The sequence below is a fragment of the Amblyomma mixtum genome, chromosome 1 (assembly GCF_055824585.1).
Source record: "Amblyomma mixtum isolate Tamu chromosome 1, ASM5582458v1, whole genome shotgun sequence".
Lineage (NCBI taxonomy): Eukaryota > Metazoa > Arthropoda > Arachnida > Ixodida > Ixodidae > Amblyomma > Amblyomma mixtum.
The window spans coordinates 222,016,876-222,040,333 of NC_143012.1; the positions used below are offsets into that span (position 1 = coordinate 222,016,876).

Here is a 23,458-nt window from a genome sequence, read left to right on the forward strand (position 1 = left end):
GTTCTGCACCCGGCCCGACCCAGCCCGCAAGCCGGGCCGGATACAATAATAGCGGGTACAACCCTGGGATTTCGAGTATAAACCCGAGGCCGTGCAGTGCTCTCCGTTGGCTGAAAAAGAACCTCGCCGCTCTCACTGACACCCACATACATCAGCCCCTTGTGCTCACGCGTTGTGGGCAGGGCATTATTATTGATATTTCTTTTTCTTTGACCCGCAAATGATACACGCCAGTGCTAGAGCCGGTCGTTATTGCCATCTCTAGAGGTTTATACAATGATAAAACGTCAGGTCAGTGTTCGAGTTTTGGGAACTCGCTTCTAGGCGGGAATATGCACACTTGACCTGAAAGGATGTCATTCCATGGTTGACAAGGGTTTATGAATGTTGCAATTTCCAACTACAGAAACCACGTTACGCAATCGGTTCAAGAAGTCCGGTGCCTATTCTGCTTCAGCTCTTTTGAGAAGATACACTATCGTGGAGCCGTTTTTTCGGGAACATACCCAACAATTCTGAAAAAAAAGCATTTTTGAGCGGAAAACCGTTTATGAACGCATTTTTTTCATATAATGTAACATTTCACTATAAGCATAAATAAATATGTCCGCAGATCACTCGACGGTAGTCTAGTATTCTTTTTCTATTAATTTTTTTGGCTATCGTAGAAACCGTTCCTCATTGGTTATCTATGGCAGTGTTAACTGTTCGAAGCGATCGATGGAAACACTTTTAAAGAAAGATTTTGCGACACATCAGAAGAATGGATCATTGCCTTCAATATTTTCACAAAAGTGTCTTACAATTTCTCAATTTTCAAATTTTTGTTCGAGAATGTTGGACGTGTAAATACGGCTGAAACAGGTTTCCGTATTTGTTCGTCAAAATTTCTGTGAAGTTTGCTGTCAAATATGTGCGCTGTGAGACTTCTACGTGCAGTTTACACGCAGCCTCGCTTAGTTAGCAGCTGCTGGCTTAAAGGGACACTGAAGACTGATCCACGTAATTATTGTTCTCAACAAAATCGATTTTCTGGCTCTTTCTGGCTATTTTAGCGTTTGTCAGGCATCAAAAGACGCATTTAAAGCTAAGAAAGTTTAATCGAAAACTTTTTCCACCACTGAATTTAAACTTTGGACGTTTATTGCTTAAAACAGTAAAATCAGTTGCCTAATGCATACTATATTTCGTTCAGGTACCATTACAGGATATTGTCCGCTAAAAACAAGAAGGAACAATAACGAATTTGACTTTGAACTGGGTGCATTTGTTTGCATTATAGTCAGTAAAACGGCAGAATCTAATAAAAAACAAAACATTGGAAGCGACGTTTCTTAGCTTTGTTATGAAGTCAAAACACGAATATGCCTTTTTTCGTGGCTTCTATAGGTCTGGTTAATGAGAATCAAACTGTGTCGTACTTCCAGAGTATTCCAGGGCAGTTTGGCTTGGGATTAGGTTTATAAAATGCTTAGTTCAAACGTTCCCTGCCTTTCAGTTGAGCGTAGTCCCTCTAATGAAGCCTAGATCAAAGGTGCACGAAGTTGTATAGCTGTGCTTTGCTCTTCTGGTACTCTAAAAAGCGCCAGGAAAACCCTCATTGCGGGAAATATGAAGATTCTTTGCATACGCCGGCAAGTTAGTGCCGTCTCTGTCCTCGATAAATGTAAGCTTCGCCGAAGAGAAGCAATTTCTCAAAAAGAAAAAAAGAAAAGTTTCACTTAAGTAGGAAGCAGAACACTTCCGAAACTAATTAATAAAATTAAAGAGCCCGGCCTTATTTATTGCTTTTAAATTAACTTTCAAGTAAGGCCTCATAATTACTCTCTACAATTACACAAGACGTATCCCAGAAGGAATTATGCATAATAGAAGGCAGAGCAGTGAGAAGAAAAACACTGTCTTGCATTTGCATTTTGTCCAGTATTCAAGTTCTTTTCAAATGCAGTAACAGTGTGCCAAGAGGGGGGGGGGTGGGGGGGGGGGGGGGTCGTTTTCACGTCCGTTGCGGCGTCAACTCTACGCTGAGATTCGCTATTATTTCAGAAGATATGCCTCGCGAGTCGGAACATGCTAGCCGGCACAAGGCGCACTATCAGCACAATGTATCTATTGACATGCTAAGGCAACTTTTGTCAATGGCAGGGCTCCTACTCACTTTAAGAGCAAGTCTAAATTTCGCGAGCACCAACACGAAGAACTTCACGTTACAAGGCTGACGTTTCCGTCCATAGGGCACAGCTGAAGTGCATGCAACGGCGATGCCGAGCTGGTAAACGAACACTGGACATGTTGCTTTTGATTGTAAATTAGGGCATAGAAACAGCCAGTGGCTTCGTAAGCGAGCTCAAAGGAAAGCTAAACGAAAATATATCACTCAGGACCTCCCGCAAAGTCCGCTTACTGACTTTCAGGACAGGATGGAAGACTGAAAAAGGGCAAATAAAATACGCAAGACCCAGATCCTCCGAATGTAAAGATGTTAGATCCGATATAGCGAATTCTTGTGTGGTCTGCTCCACTTGTCTGGGGTAAGAATCAGTTATGAACTAGTTTACGATCTTATGCGGAACCATTTGCGGTGGGGATGATATGGATGGTTCCCCTCTTTTGTAGTGCAGTTTATGGAAACAAAGTCATGCGCCTCAGAAAGCTTCTTATTGGGAGATGCTCGTGATTTGCCTAATAGCATCTTCTATAAACTACATCGGTGAGCACCGATTCGCGCTAGTGTGCACCAATGCATAATTTTGTGTTCTATAAATTGCACCGGTGCGCATAATTGCTACATTACCGCACTGGTTTCGGGGCAACTCCGCTGCAAGTTTATCGAAAATGTCATAAGGCATCTTCATCTAAGACACAGATATTGACATAATTGTCTTCAGTGCAGATTAAATTTTGTTGGGTGACTATGCCATATAGGATCACTGTAACCCTGAAACACTGTAAAGAGAGGAGTCCATTAGTGGGCTAATGTGCGCTGTCAAACGATGGCCTGTGTGAAGAAATTCCAGAAAGTAATATTGCATAACAGCCCCTGAGCCCACTCCGGCTTGTACCACAGCCTAAACTGACTGACCGCTTGGAAGCGCTTTTTCACACCGAGGTACTGTAGTTCACATTCGAAAAAGTTGCGATCCCAGAACGTATGAATAGTTGTTTCTATGTGGAGTCGGCAGCAATAAAAAATTGTTATAAAGCAACATTACGTAATGAAGTACGTCGTCTAAAGAATACTAAGAATAAATAAACATTAGCATAACAATAGAACCTTCAGATAAGGAGGAATATAAATTTATTTTGCTGGAATAGCGATGCCCGGAAACAAAACCCCAAATAGGAGGCTTATTAAAGTTTAACGTAATAAATGTGGGCGCAATAAGTTGCGGTAAACCTCCAAATTATTTTTTAAATCTTGTGATTGAGCTAACAAAAAAATCAGCCAAATGCACTCAGTTCAAAGTCGAATTCGTGACCGTTGCTCCTGTTAACGGACGATATACAGTAACGGTAACTTAACGAAATATGCTTTGCATTAGTCATTTGCTTCAAAATTTAGCAAATATAATGCAACACTTCATTGTTGATCCAGAATTACAGGGTAATCAAGGTCTTCCAGGCAACTTTTGAAACAAATGAAGTTTTGTTTATATTCGAATAAAATTCGGCTGTGTTCAGAAAATTTTGAAAACCACGAAATTTCAACAAGCAACTAGAAGGATGAATTTTCCATTGCTGTAGTCGGAATGACCGATGAACGCTGAGAAGAAATTTTAGGTTCAAGTTCTTACTCCTTCTTGTGCCTGAGTCACTTTGGGACGTTAAATACCATAAACCAACCAACCTACTTGTGCCATTATCGACCTGAAAAGCGCCCGTCTGAGATTGCATAACTTTTTGAACAATTTTGCCATTTGTTTGCTGAAAAATCCCCAGACCCAAAAAAGTTTAACGTTGCATCCAGCAAAAATATTTTCGTAAGCTTACTTTTCATTCTGCAAGGATCCAAACTTGCGGTGCACAGAAAATTGCTGTCAATGAATAGAAGTTTTCACACTTTTTCCTTTATTTTTACACTCTCATGATTTTTAAACTACATAAGAGTTTTAAGCAAGGTAGTGTAACTTGGCTATTAAGAATATATCGCACTCGGCGAACTGCGTTGCAAACAATAAATCGGTTAGTACACATCCATCAAATGCACTGATGTCCCTCATGAGCCCAGCGATGTGCTTTGCAGTGTAGTAAAGCATAAAAAGCACTAATATTGCATGCCTACAGTCTTGAACGTATACAGCCGCGCATTAGTGAAGTAATGTTTTATAGGAAAGCATAAAAGTATGCGTAGTGTTTTATGTGTCGCCGTATAGTGGCCATATAAAGAACTAGCCTTACGAGTATACGTCAGCTGCTCCGCCTTTTTTTTTTCTTCTCATGTCTAAAGCTCAAATTCATTACTAGAGAAATTAAAGCACTTTTCCGGGAAATTCAATGCTTGTTTTGTGTTTTTTGGCACCAAGACACCGTTCTGAGTGCTTTCTTTTAGGCCATAGTTCATTTTTGAGTGTCTCAAATATTGTAATCAGATTTTTTAAATCCCTTAAGCAACCAGACACTTTTAAAGTGTCACGAAATAAAAAGAACCGGTTTTCGCCAGTTATTTTTCGTAACAATGCCAGAACGTATTAAAAAGGCCACCCTGGTTCACACTGACGGACAGCCATTGCAGTAAAATTGGCACATTGCATGAAGTTTGCGCGCTTTTTTCAATGATGAGGCACACCCGTCTAAATTATTTTCCGTCGCCGGTCGTTTTCGTCAAAATTTAAGGAATACGATGACTGCGGTAAAGAAAAGATAAGACAAATAATGAGCGGAATGATTACTCACCCGGAAGCGCTGAGTGCTGCTCAATGCTTAAGCGCTTTAGAACGTCAAGGCAAAAATGTCCAATTGAACAACTGTAACCTTCCGGATTAATATGCACATGTACATCGCTCGTTCGCAAGAAACGCCACATACTGAAAGAAATATTTGGGTTCTTTCAATAATAAGGAATGACTAATACAAACCGAGTGCACTACATATAGTACGGTGGGCACTAGTGGGTTTACTAAGCTATCAGTGGTCCCATATTTACACACCGTCGGGTCAGTACGTGTGCCTACGGGTGCAAACAGCCAGGAAAGGAGGAATTCACTAATGTAGACTGTAGAGAAGTCATAACCCAAACCACTTCCAGTCTCTGAACGATGTCCCTGAGGGTGAAAAACAGGAAATAGAAATAATGTTTACATCGCAAGCGTCAGGTACTTGGGATGGCATATGACACGACGAGATGGCTTTTTCTAATGACAATCATAGCCTGCAGGCTGAGGCTCTTAAAGTGCAGCCCGCAGTTTGTTGGTCCCAATCTTCTGAAGAAACAGTTTATGAACTCACAATGATGCTCCTGCTTGAAGCAAAGACTAGTAAGACCTTTTCTACTCCAGTGATGAAAAGTTGAATCAACGTGCAAGTTATTTAACACTAAAGGACTAACTTCGCATTTACAATGGCAAACAGTTCTTACTGGCCTTGTGAGATGACAAGCAAAATGGGCATCCTATCAAATGTTCACTACGCTCTTACTGCACCATGCTCTTGACCCTTTGCCGACAAAGAACGCAATCATCGAACACAGCAGACAAACCGATAGCAACACTTGGTTCAGAAACTAGCCCAGTGGCGCACGTTTCTAAAATGCGCACCAGCGTTGCTGTCTGTACGCACACCTAGTGAAGCTGCAAACCCCTCAAGTTTCGAAGACGGAGCGATATCGTTGGATCTCCGAGAGTCGCCGCGAGCGCCGAGAGCGCCTATCGATTGGCAACAGGCCACCTATGGGGAAGACACCGCAACTGAACTCGCGTTGCAATCGGCCAGAGTGCAACGCTCCGTCTTAACGTTTAAGCCGGCCGTCAAAAGGCGGCGCTGGCTGTCGCTGCCGCGAGAGGTGAGTCAATATCGCGGGGGGCTTTCTCCACCTCCGGGGAAAGAGGCGCGCCCGACGACGTCGACGACCCTCGCGCCGTGCCTCCTCGTCTCGCTCGGTGGAGGAACTAGGTTCCTCACCGCCGCGGACGCTGTTCGAACCGCGCCGCCGCAGGCTACCGCAGGCAGGGCGAACGACGCCCCTGGTGGCGAGCTTCGTTGCGCGGCAAGAGGTGAAGTAGAAGAGGAGGAGAAAACGCGAGAGAGAGAGAGAAAGAGGGGGGAAAGAGAGAGGACGCGGAGGAGAAGCCCACCGGTGGGCGCCCGCACAGCGAGATCGGCCGGCCGAGCCGGCGGAGTGTGTGTCGCTTGTGTCCCGTTGTGGCTGGCGGTGCGAGCATAAGCGGAGGAGCCGCCGCTGCGATGCGCGGCTGAGGAGATCGCCGAAACCGCACGCCATACTCCCCGTCCCTCTTCCTCCTGATCTTCGGTCCAGCTGGTCTCTTCCCACAGTCCGTCGGGAGCAGGAGCTGCTCCGGTGTCTCGGCGACGGGATGGCCGAGCAAGTGTGCTCCGAGCGTCAGATCCCGCTCATCCAAAAGGATACCCTGTTGAAGGTAGGCTGGAGGAGAGGGCGCGCGCCCAACAGGCGCTGTCAACTCCCACACCGACCGCCTCCTTAGGCTGCTGCTTGCACGCGACTCTGCGCATGTACACACACGTCCCGTTATGGTCCCGGGCGATGGACTTTCTTTTTTTTCTTCCGCGCCTAGTCCCTCCATCCACTCCCGCAGAACCGCGAGAGCTAAATGAGAGGGGCGTGTGACGGTCTCCGCCTTCGGTGGAGGATGCACGCTGTCATCTGGTCAGCGCACCCAATCGCGGAATGGAAAGAAGCTGGAGCATCGTCCCTTTTTACTTGTGCTTTTGCTATTCCCGTCGATTTCTACTCCCTTCTAGAGAGTTTCCGGTGATTTATGCGCTCTTGGCTCTGTTAATTTTAGTTTGGTTTTCGCTGTCGCTTTACCACCAGCGATCAGCTATTGCACGGATGCCTTGTGCACGATGGCGTATTCATGCACCTTCGCACCTTCGTGATATAGCTCTCCTCGCATCTGCTCGAACCGCCACCAAAAGCTGGCTAACGGATATGATTATACGCTTATGTGCTGGGAGGATGGCTTGCTGATGTACGTAAGAATGTATCTGTTCAAAGTTTTGTCTCTGACGGGTCAACACACGCCTATGCACATGCGTATTCTGAATGAAGTTTGACATCCATGCATTGTTAGCGGGAAATTTCAGCTCAGCACGTCTTTCATCCTGTCATTTAGGACCTTCTCAGCTTTACCTAACGGCTTTTAGCTTTCTTGCAAGTGCTATTCCAATCCTGATCCATAAAATTTTGGTGAAAATTTGCCAGTGGCAATAAACTCGTAAGAGAAAACATATGCACTGGCCGCCTTATCTTTGTTCTCATAAAAATTAAATTCAACTGCAAATTCTGTTTTTTTTTTCTTTTCTTTTTTACTCGCTGAGGGTAAGAAACAGCCGTCCTTCCTTTCGCTCGTCAGCCGCGGCAAATGAATCAACTAATTAAAATTTTCCGTTAAAATAACACTAGCTATAGTCCAAGGCTTCGGGTTAATTGTGACGCCTCGGGTTGCCGCGAACCGAAAACTCAATACTCTGGGAGTGTTTGCGTTTCGCTTCCATCGAAAGGTGGCCGCCGCGGCCGGGATCGAACCCGCAAACACGTGTTGCAGTGTGCTGGACATTTTGATTAAGAGGCCATCTCCTCTGTTTTCTTTTTTCTTCTCTTTTTACTTCTCTCCTCTCGCCTGCCGTAGATAACGCGGCTATAATGCCTGCACTGACCTAACTGCTTCCCTGCAGCGTGGAGATAATTGCGCTAATGTCGGCACTTCCTGGTCGAATTATTTATCTTCGACGTTACCCGACCTACAAAGTAGTCCCGTGCGCTAAACTATATATACATCGACGACGAGAACATGATATGTCCGCACCGCGCTCACAACACTATCCGGCTCTAATGGACTCGCCTCGCGCAGTCGCTAAAGAGCAGATGTATGCTTTCTGCCCACGCATCTTGGCCTCAAAGACGTTCGCACCGCGGTGGGTCAACCAAAACCGCCTCAGGGCAGTCTCTTATCCCGCGCACAGAATTCGCGCAGATTGGGAAGATTATTGCTCCATCAACTTCTCATTCAGGAGCCCTCGTCGGTGTTGCGTTCAAATGCGGTGCCGTCCTTTTTTATTAAAAAGGAATTATCGCTGCCGATCGGGAAGGGGGCGGGTAGGGAGGAAGCCGCGGGGGAACCAACGCGTCAGTACTGATGGCCTGCAGCCGCGCCAACACCTCGGCTCTGTTTCTCTCTTTTTTCTCAAGAGCGGAAGTCAGTTCGGTGCAGACCTTCATTTATAATCTCGCGCTTCGTACTCAGCCCTCCTCTCCCTCTCTCCATCCTTCCTTCTTTCTTTTTCCCTCTGCGTGTACGATTAAAGTCTGCCGCTGCGAGCATTCCGCGGGTAGTACGTATAAGGCTGCCGCTGCCGGAGTGTCGCAATTATCGGACATTAACGGCTGCGTGGACCAGATTCGCGATCGCCTTTTTTTTGCATCTTTTTTTTTTGCGTCAAGATTGATCTTGTTGCGCTTTTTTCTCCATCTCTTACTTTATTCGTTTGCGAGCGCGTAAGCACGGTCGACTACGCTTCATTGATAGATTCGCGCTCGCTCCACCGGCTTCGTATTTATCAGTACGTATACCGCGCCCCGCTTCAGTGTGCCCAGGTGATGTGTAAGAGGACGCGTGGAAAAGTTTCGTGGCCACCAACGCGAATCGCGGTGCGAAACGAATGAAATGAGACGAAGTGGCTCTAATGAGGACCCCCTCCGCCAATAGGAATGGCGCTTGGCTTAATGAACAGCGCGTACCGAGAAAGCTGCTGGCTGTTGACATACGTGGTGGTATGAAGAAAGTCAACGCTGCTTTACAGGTGATTGATTCGGTGGTGTATTCGGTTTAACGATACGAAGCTCTGCATGGGCGACTACAGACGGGGTATAGTGTAGGGCTCCTGAATAATTTCGACCACCTGGCTTCTTTAACGGGCACTGGCATCGTACACTGCGCGAGCGATTTTTTCCTTTCCCCTCCATAAAAAAAAAGTGGCTGCGGATAGGATTCGATTTCACGACCTTGACAACAGCAGCCAAATGTCACGACGATGGAGTTTTCTGTACAGATTCTTGATTTATGCGAATAAATATGAGGGCTATTACTTCCGAACGTGGGGTCCTCCCGTAGCCGCTTTCTCGAAGATGCGAATTGCGTGACGTTACTAGACAAAGCACTGCCGCCGCGCGATGTGGAAAAAATGAAATAGACCTGGCGCTATCCGTGCATGTTGATCGGGAAAACAAATGTTTGGAGTCATCCTGGAATGAACATCGGATGACCTGACTCAGTGATGAGCTAGTTTTCTATCAAATGAAGTGTATGATATGTGATACTCGATACGGTAGCCAGGAACCGCCTAAATTATATGTAGCTTCAGATTCAACGCAGCGCATGAAATGCACAAAACTTCGGTTCGCCTCACATGTTCGGCGTCTCTTCACGACAGGTAGAGGAATTCGGAACTAGCATTTTACACAAAGTTACGCTGTAGTTACGTTATCACTACGAAGCCCTAAATAACAAGAAAAAGCGCCCGTTCCCATAGCAAATTTTCGAATAGCCGAGGCGTTCAGTATTTCTTTGAACTCAACTGAAAGTTCTTGTTTATCACGGTTGGCAGCAAAACTGTTCCGGATGCGGCTGTTCCAGAAAAATAATACTAATTTCGCCGAAGTCACACAAGCTAATCGCTTGAAATGCTTGACGGTAATCACCTAGCAGTTCTGGAGAAAAGCATTTTTAAACGGGAAAGAGTTTATGAGCGTAATTTATTTCATATATAGCAAGATTTCACTATAACATCCAGAATATCCGTAGATGTCCCGTCGACAGGCTTGAATGTTTTGCTAGTAACGTTCTCGCTATAGTCAAAAGTGTTCCCCATTGGTTTTCAATGGCTTCTTAGCTGTTATATGCCAACGATGGAAACGCTATAAAAGAAAGATTTCGCTACACATCGGAAGAATGGACCATTACCTTCAATATTTCAATACCAATACCTTACAGTTTTCCAACATACAAATTTTTTTTCCAAGAATGTTGTACATGTTAGGAAACGTGTATAGTCCAACCGCTGACATCAGTACAAGGCAAGTTGGTCGCTAGGTAGCGCTCCAATAAATTATTGCTTGCCCGAGCACGAGCATCCAATAAACCTTTGTTGCCGACTCTACAAACCTTTACAAAAGTCTTCAGGAAACGTAGTTTGCATTTTGAGACGTTCAGTGAAATACTTATCGCGCTCTTAAACACCACGATGTCTTGAAAGGTGAGGAGAAGGGTTCGCCTTACCCTACACGTACACAGAGGTTAACTCGAAAGGTGCCACATGTGCTCCATTTCCACAGCTGAAAAACGAACTATGAGGCGTGAAAACTTTTGAACAAGGCTTTCCATACGTCCACGGTGGGGCGTTTCAACGTACCAACCAAACATGGCTGTGCGAGTAAGCGCGCAAACCGTGTTACGTGCTCATGAACCCGCAAAAGTATTGCGAACAAAGACAAGTGCCGGCTGAGTGCAGAGTGGGAGGTGAGGGTTGTCTGCTCGCCGTGGCCACTTTGCTTTTGTCTGTGCTGTTCGTTCTTCCGGCTTGTCTCTGTTTCTCTGCCTCGCCTCCGGCCTGTCCCGTTGGCTTCTGCATGGTGAATCACGCGTAACGGCCTTGTCGCTGGGAAATGCGAAGAGAAAGAAAAAAAAAAGGAAAGAAATGTAGAAAAAAAAAAGCAGCGACTCTGCGTGCGTTGGCGCCGCCGCGCAACGAGCCCTCACACAGGCGACCTTTACTCGTGCGTGGAACGGCCCACACCACACACACAGTTGGAAGCGTAACAGGACCCGGGGGAGCTCCCGTCTAAGGCACCACGGTCATGTGCCAGGCTGTGACTTCTACGATTGAAGGAATCAGCTTAGCGAAGGTCAGAGACAGAAAAGAAAAAAAAAAAACGAATGGACATACCTGAGGAACTGTGGGCGGTACTGCTGCGGAAATGGTTTGGTTTTGTTTACTGGGGTTTAACGTCCCAAAGGGACTCGCGCTATGAGGGACGCCGTAGTGGAGGGCTCCGGAAATTTTGACCACCTGGGGTTCTCTAACGTGCGCTGACATCGCACAGTACACGGGTGTCTAGAATTTCGCCTCCATCGAAATTCGACCGCCGCGGCCAACTGCGGAAATGCGTTGTCACCAATTACAGTGCCTGATCGTCTACTATGCTCGTTCGTCTTCTTAATTCAAGACCGCCTGGGTGGCAGTGTACGTTCTCCCAGAGGGCTCGGACATAAAATCATACAAAGATAAAATGCAACGGATTACTACACGCACAATCTGCTCTTCCTCTTCGTCTACGGGAGCTCCAATAGAAGCACATGCATTCTATCGAGCCTATCCTCTTATGCATCCACTACTTCATGTACCTTTTCTCCTAGGCTCATCATGATGACAAGGATGATAACCTATCTTCCCACCTACGCGGTAATATATGCAGTGTTCTTTTTTTACGTGTCTAATTTACAGCGTGCGCTTTAAATACATGGGCAGCCATTTTGTTATTGAGGTGGGCTCTGGAAAGCGGGCGGAAATGTGGTGTCGAGAAAATGTGATGTGCGAGGCCTGGAGTGCATTTCTGCATTAAAAACTTTCTTAGGCGTCCTACGTACGGAACTGTGGTTTTCGTACGGTTGGGCTGGGGTTGGAGTTCAGCAACACGCAGGTTATGCATGCAATCATGAGAAGCCATAGAGTTGGACTGAGTGCCACGGATGGAGTGGCCCAGTATTTAATCAATCAATCAATCAATCAATCAATCAATCAATCAATCAATCAATCAATCACATATAGGTGAGGCCGAAGGGGATTTGTTCGTAACATCTTTGTTTAGTCAAAGAAAAATCAATGTCTGGCCTTCTCCATTGGTATCACTGCATGTGTGTTGAAATTAATGGATGGGTGAATGATTAAGGCAGATGAGAGAAGGAGATACACCTTTAACTGATGAGGCAGTTGTCCAGCGTAGGCCTAGACACAAATATCAATGTGCGATCAGAGAGGCATTCACTAACTCAAAGATTATTGCGACTCCAGACGTGAATTTCGGGGATGGGACTTATGGAAAGAGATTGCCAAATAATAGAAAGAAAACTTGAGAATGAAGATAAATTGAAATGAATTACGTCAGCTTTTAATGGGGACACGTGACTACAGGCGCATTTTCACCCCGAAGGTGTGAACGCGGATAACATTGTCTCGTTTGTCGGGACTCCCGTGAGAGAAAAAAAAAAGAAAAAAGAGGAGACAAAGGAATTCGAACTTGCAGGCCACGCGGGGCTGTCACTATTTCCACCATATCAGACGCCGACGTCACGATACCCGTGGACAGTTTCACGCCCCGAGGTGTGCGGACGAAGCAGTACACCCTCCTGTCACGTTCATGCACTGTATCATCATGATCATCTTCATCATCATCAGCCTGACTACGCCCACTGCAGAGCAAAGGCCTCTCCCATGTCTCTCCAATTAACCCTGTCCTTCGCCAGCCGCGACCACCATATTCCCGCAAATTTCTTAATCTCATCCGCCCACCTAATTTTCCGCCGCCCCCTGCTACGCTTGCGTTCTCTTGGAATCCACTCCATTACCCTTAAGGACCAGCGGTTACCTTGGCTTCGCATTACATGCCCTGCCCAAGCCCACTTCTTCCTCTTGATTTCAACTAGGATATGACTGTATGGTCGTGTTTAATTGTAACGTCAAGCCAGATGATTTGCTCCATCGCAAGGTCTTCTTTCCCCCACCGATATCCAATGCGTTACGCTGTCGCGGTTCGCTTGCTTTATGCCGCAGTGGCCGGCGTTGGCTTTCACACTAAAGGACTACTTGCTTCTTGCAATGAATACGCCCATATTTTTTTTTGTGCGTGTATCTTACCGGCACCCATAATCTTGTGAGCACTTCGTCGTCGCTGTTCTGTTGACCTGCGCTGCACTTGTTATCGCAGCACATGCGTCTCTCACGGCAGTACAGAAAGCTTTATGAGCGGGACGGCCGCAAAGAGGAAGCATAGCAAACGGACATGACCATACATGTTCTTCTGCCCGTCCCTGCCACCACTGTTCTGTTTCTCTATTTTTGATGTATTTTTAGGCTTAAAGACGTTATAGAAAAGATGTGGAGCACAAGCTTCCGATCTTGATTACGCGGATGGCACTGTCTCGCATCACGGGAGCAAGCTCACAGTAACTGCCTATAGTTGGACACAACTCAAGAATCAAGCGACCTCTCCCCGTCAAAGGACACTCCTTTCCAGCCAATGGCGTCGTCGATTCTTATGACCCCGTTAGCGCCAAAATGCAGGGAGTGGCAGATGAAAGGGGATAGTAGCGTCCTTCCATGGTCGGGGATAGCCCCCCCCCCCCCCCCCCCCCCCTGAATTGCCAGGCCGCCCCTTTCATTGTCACGCTATAGCAGGTTCAAGATAATCGGCCGACGCCACTGGCTGGAAGGGGTCTTTTTCCGGGGAAATTGCTTCGTTCTTGAGTTGTACCCGACTATAGTGCGTGTACGATTTGCGCAAATGCAATACAATACATACTCGCCGCGGTGCATCAGTGGTAAGGCGCTCGTCTACCGAGCCGGAGTACCCGGGTTCGAACCCGACCGCGGCGGCCGCGTTTCGATGGAGGCGAAACGCAAGAGGCGCCCGTGTGTTGTGCGATGTCAGTGCACGTTAACGATCCCCAGGTGGTCGAAATTATTCCGGAGGCCTCCACTACGGCACCTCTTTCTCTCTTTCTTCTTTCACTCCTACCTTCCTCCCTTCCCTTACGGCGCGGTTTAGGTGTCCGCCGAGATATGTGAGACAGATACTGCGCCATTTCCCTTCCTCAAAAACCAATTTACCAATACAATACAGTAACAAGAGCGTGTACAAATAATACGTGTACAACTTGGCACTTTGCTACAGTCACCGCAAAAATGCTGATGCTTCCCTTCAGCCTGCCGTTCAGCTAGACTGACGGCTTGCCCAGCTCAAATATACTTTAACAATGTCTTTACCTCTAATATATGTGCAGCATTTATCATCGCCCAACGAAACGCTTTCTTATTCGACGTCGAGTCCGACATCGCCCACCGGCCGCCCTTAGCAATATAGCGTGTAGCAAACGTAAAGCTACTCGACGGCTTCTATTTTCGAGACGGGCTGGCTCCGTGGGAGTCTCTTACGCAATATGGCTTCGCGTCCTTTCCGAGGCCGCTATGTTAAGCGGGATTCACGTTACGCTGCGGCGTAGGCAGGCGCCACCACCACCGCCGTAACGTACTCTTGCCGGAGCAATCTTCTTCGCCCCCTTCCTGGCTCTCGGGTGGCGCGGCGAATTCCGCCCTTTTCTTGTCACGCCGATTTGCATTTCGAGGACGGCGGTCTCTTATGTAAAGCGACAGTTTAACACTATGCTGCCACGATCTGTTCAATTTCCCGACTTGGCGGTGAAACGTCCGCCGGAAAACGTACTTCTTTATATTCTTACATCCTATATAATCTCAAGTTACACTATAAACACGAATATGTCTATATGGAAGTAAAAAGGGTCTAAGCTCTCTTCTAGAACACCTCGTTTTATAAAAAGAAGTGGGCTTACCTATAAACACGAATCTCTATAGGGAAGTAAAAAGGGTCTAAGCTCTCTTCTAGAACACCTCGTTTTATAAAAAGAAGTGGGCTTACCTATAAACACGAATCTCTATAGGGAAGTAAAAAGGGTCTAAGCTCTCTTCTAGAACACCTCACTTTATAAAAAGGAGTCTGCTTACTCCCTTTTTAATCCTTTCTGCTTAGACTCTAGACAGCAAGCACAACGCCGAGTCTTCGCCTGAAATCTCGTAGGCATAAAAGTGCGCGTGTTTCCAGCTTATTTTGTCCCAGCAAGAAACGGTAACTGTGAATCATGTGAAGTTAGTCTGTACGCGGGAAGCATAAAATTTTATCACTCGCTGCGTTTAGACTGATGCAGCCTAAATGGAACCTTAGAAAAAAAGGTTCGTGAGTCACATATGGCACTCGCTGCTGCGGGTGCAGCGTGTCATGTGTAATATAACAAACGGAAGTGGCTGGGCGGTTGTAAAAACTCCGCACTGAAAACGGGTTCCTTCATTTCGCTCTTGAAGACGCGAGAACGACGTAGCGGCTGCGGGACTGAGTGGCGCACTTATCCTCCTCAGTTACCTTTTCGCCGATAAAAGCTAAAATGAAGCAATAAACGAAGACCTGGAAGGCATTCTTCTAAGCTGTCTCTTCACTGCTGTTTACTGGGCGACGACAGGTGCCGTAAATCCTCTCCCGTTCCTTTTCCTTTTCCGTGGGCCTCTTTTGCTTTTACCCCCCCCCCCCCCCCCTTTTTTTTTGCACTTAGCTGCAGTGACAAGAGGGAAGCTAGAGCAACTTAAATCTTCGTCTTTCCGTCTTCCAATGGACATCATCACTCTTCATAAATCCCGTTGTTATCCTCTAGCCATCAACATTATTTCCGGAACTCTCTGCACTGTGCGTCTAGCCGTCTTCAATCAAGATATATATATATATATATCTAAGTACTGACACAAGCTTAAAACATAACAAAGGTTTACGAAGTTCCGACTGGGGACCAGTCTTCAGAAAACTGGAAGACTGGTCCCCAGTCGAAACGTCAGAGCAAACCCTTGTTAAGTTTTTAAGCGTGTGTCAGTGTACTTGATGAGTATATATATATATATATATATATATATATATATATATATATACTTATGAAGTAGACTGACGCACGCTGAAAAACAACGGTTTTCTGACGTCATAAGTATATATGTATATATAGCCCAGGGACGGGGGTTGGTCAAGCTGCCTGCGAGCAGTTCTTTCCTATCTGTGCAGATAAACATTATTATTATTACGTTTCGCGATATGCAGGCATCCTTCAAATCTAAAAGCAACTGCCAAGCTTTTGCGAATGGAGCTGACGAAGGAACGCCTTTATGGCAAGCAGTGGGAGGGAACGGCTATATCGATGCTTTTCTTCATTTTACTACGGCGAATGAATGGGGTCAATATGGTTTTCCCAAAGGAAATTCCTTTTGGTTTCCATTGTTCTTTCCATTTTGCGTTTACATCGTTACAAATGGTTGCTGTACTTCTGACGGGTACTTGCCCAAATGCGTACATGTCTGGGCGTACGTGCGTGTGGGCGTAAGAGACTTTCGAGACACCCGTGTTTACATGTTGAGCAAAAGGCAGATACGGAGGTAACACGGCTTTGCCGCGCGAGCGTTTATTGCTGCCAGATACACGTCGCGATAGTGAAAGCCCGCTTCCTTCTCCGTGTATAGACGTCACGTTGCGACCGAGACCGTGGCTGGTCAAGTTCAGGACACGCACAAGTGCTCCTCGCCGTGACGATAACAGAGATGGACGAAAGAGGGTAGCTCTCTTGGTCGACAAAGTGACGATTTTGGAACACGATGTCTGGTGCACGCGTACCAAGCAAATCTGGACAAAAGCATTTTTGAGCGGTAAACCGTTTATGAGCGCAATTTTTTATATAATGTAACGTTTAACTATAACAATCAATATATCCGCGTGCCTCCCCTTGGCAGGCTTGCATGTTTTCGCCATTGAAGTTTGTGCTAACGTCATAAACGTTCGCCACTGGTTTTTTATGGCAGTCTTAATTATCCGATGCGAGCAACGGAAAAGCTTCAAACGAAAGATTTTGCTACGCATTGTAAGAATTGACCATTAATACCTTCACTATTTCCATAAGAGTACCCTAAAATAATCCGAAATTCAAATCTTTGTCCAAGAAAGCTGGACTTGTGCAAGTGGCATCTTGGTATCGGTGTGCCATTATTCCACCAAATATTCTGTAGCAAGTTTGTGATGTTAATACGTCAATCTAGATTGTCGAAGAGCAAACCTGTGAGCGCGCACTCAGTTCATTGCGCTTTGACTACTGCTATCCGGTAGACTACGGCTGCTTATTCCTGACATACAATGAGGCTGTGGGACTATTTAGCAACCACACGCACTACATGCCCCAACCTTTTGCCCTTTATTTATACATTGCTGCCTGTGGCATTGGTGAAAGCTTCTTGCGAAGGTTCTTGAGCTAATTTTAATGAGGGAGGACTCGGGTAGGTCGAAATCTCCCCAGCAAAAGCACTTCGTCTGAGCCTCAGGCAATGGAGTCAGGTTCGCAGCTGCTGCTCTGTTTCGGTTTTTACCCTGCGGGTTTGCCCGACCTGCGGCCGAGCGCACGATAGCGGCGCGACAGTTAGCGTCGACTAGGTGGTTCGGTAGTTGAGCTGCACCATTTTCTCGTTCTTCGTGAGGGCGACGTAGAAAACCTGGGGCTAAGTATCCGCACATCTTTGTTTTTTTTTTTCTGGCTCAGACGCCAAAGTCGCATACGTACGAAACCCATCATTAAATAATTGCCCTCGTATCTGGTGCGTTACAAATACTGCCTCGCTAGGTACAGCCCGTAGCGACATGTTGCAGACGTAAAATAATAATAATAACGGTAACTAGAGTGCGTGAATGTGCCTTCACTTTTAAAATGACTTAAAAGAATGGCCTTTTTTCTGTATCCAAATCGTTGCGACAGAAACGTGCTTGGACAATCACTCCCTCTTTCTCTCTCTATTTTTGGAAATACTTGGATAGCAGCACGCAGCGTTTCACACAATACAGCCGCGGTAATGGAATACGCGCATTACGAATACAGGTCACTCTTTCAGCGAGAAAACAAACTCTCCAAGAACGGCTCTTGCTCCCAAAACAAAAAATATTGCGAAAAGAATGCAAGCAGCTTGGATTCCCTTCTTCCAACTCGGCACTGGCGAAACGCGCATAACGAGCGTCTCTTGTTCCTCCTGTTGCTTCGGACGTGCCCGTCTCGCGCGCGCGCGCCAAGCGTACGCCTCATAATAACGCGCCAGTCGCAAGCGAAACGTCCCGGCTCTGCAGAGCATCGATCGAGCTTGCTTTCTGTTTTGTGTCTACTTCCTCTCTTTCCCAGCCAGCAGTGTGTTCTTGTCGCCCGGCCACAACGCTCCTCCGGGGGCCTGCGACTCGGCGGCCTCGACTCCTCAGCCATCGATTCCAATAGAAGCCGACAATCAATGGCGCCTCGCTCGAAGCACCCGACGCGTGCGAGAGACTGAGGGCGCCACAGAAAGGCACCTACCTCGACGCGTGCATACGCAACACGCCAGACGAAACCCGGGTTAGGAGGGGAAATATGCACAACCAATAGGGCTAGCTCCTCTGCGGCGTATTATATAGTGTTGGCACGGAGATGGTAATCAGGTACCGGCACCTGATTATTTTGTCGAGTGCTTTTTTGTAACTAAAACAGACAACCGGAAGCAGCAACGCTAGCATCGGTAACGAACTTTGGTTGAACAAAGGGGCGCGTTTGTGAGGTAAGGACACCCTTCGAGGAAGCGGTATAGGAGAGGGAGGTGTTGCTTTTGTTTGCACAATGCTTTTCCTGAACTTTCTTGGGCCAAAGAATGAGAGCCAACGAGGTTTTCCTTTCTGAAAGAGGGAGTGGTTAAGGGACGGAGGGCTCTGCGACACCTTTAAATCTTATGCTGAGTGAACATGTGTTACAGAAAACTCCGGTCCACTATATTAGGAATCAGGAGCGCTGAACATCACAAGAGGCGGAGGCTGTAGGCTGTCGGTATTCTGCGGTTTTAACGTTTTTGTTCTTTATAAGTTTTTGGTTCGCGCGTTTGCTGTGTCTACGTAGGTTGATCGGCTACCATTGCAAAAGCCCCTCGAGAAAGTTTGCATGGCGCGTTTGATATGAGTGTTCCGTAGCCCCGTATGCCCACGCTTTGCAGAAGTAACTTGATAGTGACTGATAACGACGATAACGAGATTAGGAAGCTTACGGGGACAAGGTGGCCGCAGTATGAGCAGGAGATATGACAGAGGCCTTTGGAAGGAGATAAGATGCTCCTGCTGCTGATGAACAAAGGGCGAGAAAGCTGTTATGGCGTGACGGTGAATTTTTCTTTCCAGCTGACCGTACTAGATGGAGAAACTGAGGTACAAGTTAAAATAATATTACTTACCCCCACCTCCCCTCCTAGCAAAATTGAAGCAGAGAGACATGTGAATGGAGTAAGGCCCCAGAAGGTCGCCTTCAAATAGGTTCAGCTGCTACTTTTTAACGCGATAGTGGGAAAGGCCGCGTTAGGCAGGAAATCCGTCGTCGGTGTTATGAGCGAGAAATCACGGGAATGACTCTGGCAGGAGGTCCCCAGAGAGCAACCTAGGAAGCAAGTGGGCCACTTAGGACGCGTGACCTTGCGACGTCATCATGACCTGCCCCCCGTGGGAGGTTGCAGTTAAATTAACTACTGGCCGCACAAGGCCCATCGCTCGGAGCCCCTGCCATCGCAGAGCAGTGGCGCATCGCTCAAGCGCTGCACCACTGGTAAATTGGTATGTTGGTTTCTGAGGAAAGGAAATGACGCAGTATCTGTCTCACATATCTCGGCGGACACCTGAACCGCGCCGTAAGGGAAGGGAGGAAGGTGGGAGTGAAAGAAGAAAGAGAGGAAGAGGTGCCGTAGTGGAGGTCTCCGGGATAATTTCGACCAGCTGGGGATCTTTTGCACTGACATCGCACAGCACACGGGCGCCTCTTGCGTTTCGCCTCCATCGAAACGCGGCCGCCGCGGTCGGGTTCGAACCCGGGTACACAGGCTCGGTAGACGAGCGCCTTAACCACCGAGCCACCGCGGCGGGTCCTGGAGCGATATGAGGAATACCAGGGATCTGTGAATGTTAAGTAGAGAATGACCTTCTGCATATATGGGAATTAACCATTACGCTATCGTGTCACGTCATGACCTTAAGGCGTAGATAAAGTGTCAACACCAATATTTTTGTCATGGATAATAGCGTGATCTGATTATGTATACGCCCGAAAGTGGTCCGCAGCTGCCGCGGACTGCATTGAACTGTTAGATTACGGAATTATCCGGGGCGCCAGCCCTATCGTTGTTCTATTCCTGGCGCGCAGCCTTATCGCAGTTTGAGCGTGAAGTTGACGACACATTTGAACACGAGGGATGGTGACGCATCTTGGATGTTTTGACCTGTTGAATACGGGGATGACTAGCGCACAGGATCAAACGAACCGTACGATCACACTTTGAATGCGTGATTAACGTTCGGTGACTCAATGACTGCATCATCTGTGAGTCTAGGAAGGCTACTTTTAGAGAATGAAATTGCATTCATCTGTTCCGATGAAATCTTGGCTCCCGCGAACTCTTACAAGACTGTAAGTTTGTAAACTAAGACTGACTGAACCGCCATACTCTGCATACCTCTACAGGCCTCTACAGAGCTCTATTTCCGACTTCTACTGTACATGCCTGTACTACAGACCTCTAATGTAACATTATTATATTGTGGAATTTTTTTTAAATAAGGGAACTTTTGGATTTTTTTTTTTTTTTTTGAAAATACAGCCGACTTAGCAACGCTGGTAGGCAAACAAAGGTGTGTTCTGAGCTGTTCAGGAAGCGATGAAAAGCATCTTTATTTTTGTTTGGCAAAGACATGCAGACCAGCTTTCCGCGTAGTCTAAAGGGGATTTTTTTTATTTTCAATTTTAATCGCTTCATTTCATTCAACAGCTTCTCTTGTTATCTAGAACACCAAAGTAAAAACAAAAAAAGTTGCAGTAATACTTGTTAAAATAACAACAACGAAAGATGAACAGAAACTTCCTGTCGCCTCGCAGGACTGCGGAGAGTGTTGCTTCTATTCCTGAGCTTTAAAGCTCTCCTAATGAGGTCGGGATTGATATCATCGGGTATAAACGGCGCTGTTAGTCGCTATGACTGCGCCTTTACTGCGAGTCACAGAGCTGCGTGTCTATTTTTTTTTTTTTTCATTTGTTAACGACTGCCTTCGACTTGGCGCTTGTTAGTCAAGTCCTAAGATCTTTATTTTTTTTTTTTGCGTTCGCGCAAAGCTCAGATTTAATGCGCTTCAGATGTCACGGCACCGGCGTTCACTTCGAGGATTATTTCCTTCGCCCTGCTGTCAGATATACGTCGAAAACAAGGCGATCTCCAATTATCACAGCCGGATCCCGGTTCGGAGCCTCGGCGCCGTTAACTGCGTGCACCTAACGTAGTTTTTATTTGTCTTCGGTTTTTGAGCCAACTCAACACTTGCACACTCCTAATGGCGTATAAACAGTGATCTGCTGAAAAAAAGTTGAAAATAGAAAAGAAAATCTAAACTAGCGTATAACATGGCACACGGCGAAATAAAAAAGAAAGCCTGACTGAGCAGGACTAACGGCCGTCTCGTTTCCAGCGCCACGAGACGAGCGGGTACGGTTTGATTACAGTTTGATCTGACTTCCACTCCCCGGGTTGCCAGCATTGAACGGGTAGGGTTACGAGTTTGAGTGCTACCTCGGCGACCGAGAACGATAAGTAGTAAATGTCAGGAACAGATTTGGTGCGGTCGGGATCGTAAAGTCGGCTTCAGTGCATGGTTGGCGCGACGGCAGACGCAGAGCCGGGAGTTGCTGGTCTTGCTTGGGCACTGCTGGACATTTACGCCCAAACGAGACTCTAAAGCGGTTAGCCCTGAGGCGGTGCTCGGCGCCATATCGCTGGCGTCGACGAGACCGGAAGTTTTGTAAGGATTAAGTTCGATGCCCGACACAAGGCGCGACCGTTCACGCTGTGAAGTTATATGTGACCTGGGAAAGAGATTCGGTTCCTTCGCAGGAAACAGGAATGTTACCTGTATTTACAGTTGCTTCTTTCAGACACACATTGCTTGATTGCTTGCGTAGAAGGCGAGTGTCGCGACGGTTTTTGAAGCTGATTCCGCAGCGGGTCGGAAAGAGAGAGAGAGAGAGAGAAAAGGACGGAAAGGCAGGGAGGTTAACTAGGCGATGCCCAGTTGGCTACCCTACACTTGGGGAGGGGAACAAAGGGGAAAAAAGGAAAAAGAGCGGCAAAGAAATGAGTCTGTCAAGTGTCCATCGACCACTATGTCACAGGGACAGAGGGCGCGCACTGAAAACATAAAGATTATAGGCGGGAATGCAACCCCGAGTCCCTTAGGAAATTCAGGAGCGCTTTCACCGCTTTCCGTTGTCTGGAAGGTTGCGTCCAAGGCCCCAGAACGTTGACGCGAGTCCAAGCGGAGCAGAGAAGCAACTAGGCAACCGCGCTCTCGCAAAGCGCGCCATAAAACAAAGATGGTGCAGTTCGTGTACCGGCAGACAGAACTGGCGCGCGGCTGCAATAATATATCTAGACGCTGCATGCCTTATTTAAAAGGCGAAATTTGAAAGCGTAACACGGGATCACCTGAATTTCAATCTTCACCACCATGCGTCGCTGCCTACAGACCCTGCCATCATAGTGCGGCACACCCGCCGACAGGGGTTTGCATCTGGTTGAAAAATGTGCCCTCTCGCTGCTTGACAAGTGGATGCACGTACTCAAAATGCGTCGAGCAGAAAATGAAAACAGTGATATAAGCATTGGAGACAGCACGACTCACCGGGAGAAAAAATATAACGGGAATCGTTGACCGAGAAAACGGTATACGAACGCGTAGCGTGCACGCAGGTACAGCTGCTGCATCACTGATGTTTTACTATATAACTCATATGCATTCTCTATAGGTTTCCTTCTGTATCTCTCTGTGTCTTTTGTTTGTTTACGGTAGAAGCAGCTGTCTTCCCCCATCGCAAAGCAATGCTTCCAGAAAAACGAGCAATACGTGACAGTCATCTCGCGAGCCGAATTGATCTCGGATGTGATCACAGCCAGGAGCCTCACTGGAAGCGTCGGGGCAAAGCTTCCATTGGCGTCATCTCTCCATGCAGGCAACGCTGGAGCTCTTTCTGTGCAAGGATGCTTTTCGGTACCGGTGTGCCAAAAAAAGAAAAAGAAAGGATTGAAAGACGGGAGACGCCTCTTGTCTCTGCGTTGTTTCCCGTGCTTCAGCCGTAAGGATCTGCGCGAAGTAGGGCGTGACAGGGGAATTCGATTTGCCGCCTGCGAGAACTCGAAGCAGTGGGAAGGTATAGTACTAGTAATGCGGAAAGGAAGAGTATTCTTGCTTGGGATAATGTTTTTATAGGGCACGCCTTCGCGAAGCAAAACAGAGATTCTGTGACACCGGAAAAAACTAAAAAGCTATAGCAAGGTAAAAATATCTTTCGGAAGCACTTTTATACATCTA

General features: G+C 46.9%; 1 protein-coding gene across 1 annotated transcript in view; it reads left to right on the forward strand.

Moving 5' to 3' along the window:
- The first annotated feature begins 6,101 nt into the window (after positions 1–6,101).
- LOC149370993 (dual specificity tyrosine-phosphorylation-regulated kinase 4-like) overlaps positions 6,102–23,458 on the forward strand; it is a 185,015-nt gene continuing 167,658 nt past the window's right edge. The window contains exon 1 of the mRNA XM_089564222.1: positions 6,102–6,593. Coding sequence (XP_089420348.1) covers positions 6,531–6,593 — 63 coding nt within the window. The 5' untranslated portion in view covers positions 6,102–6,530. The remainder of the gene's footprint in view (positions 6,594–23,458) is intronic.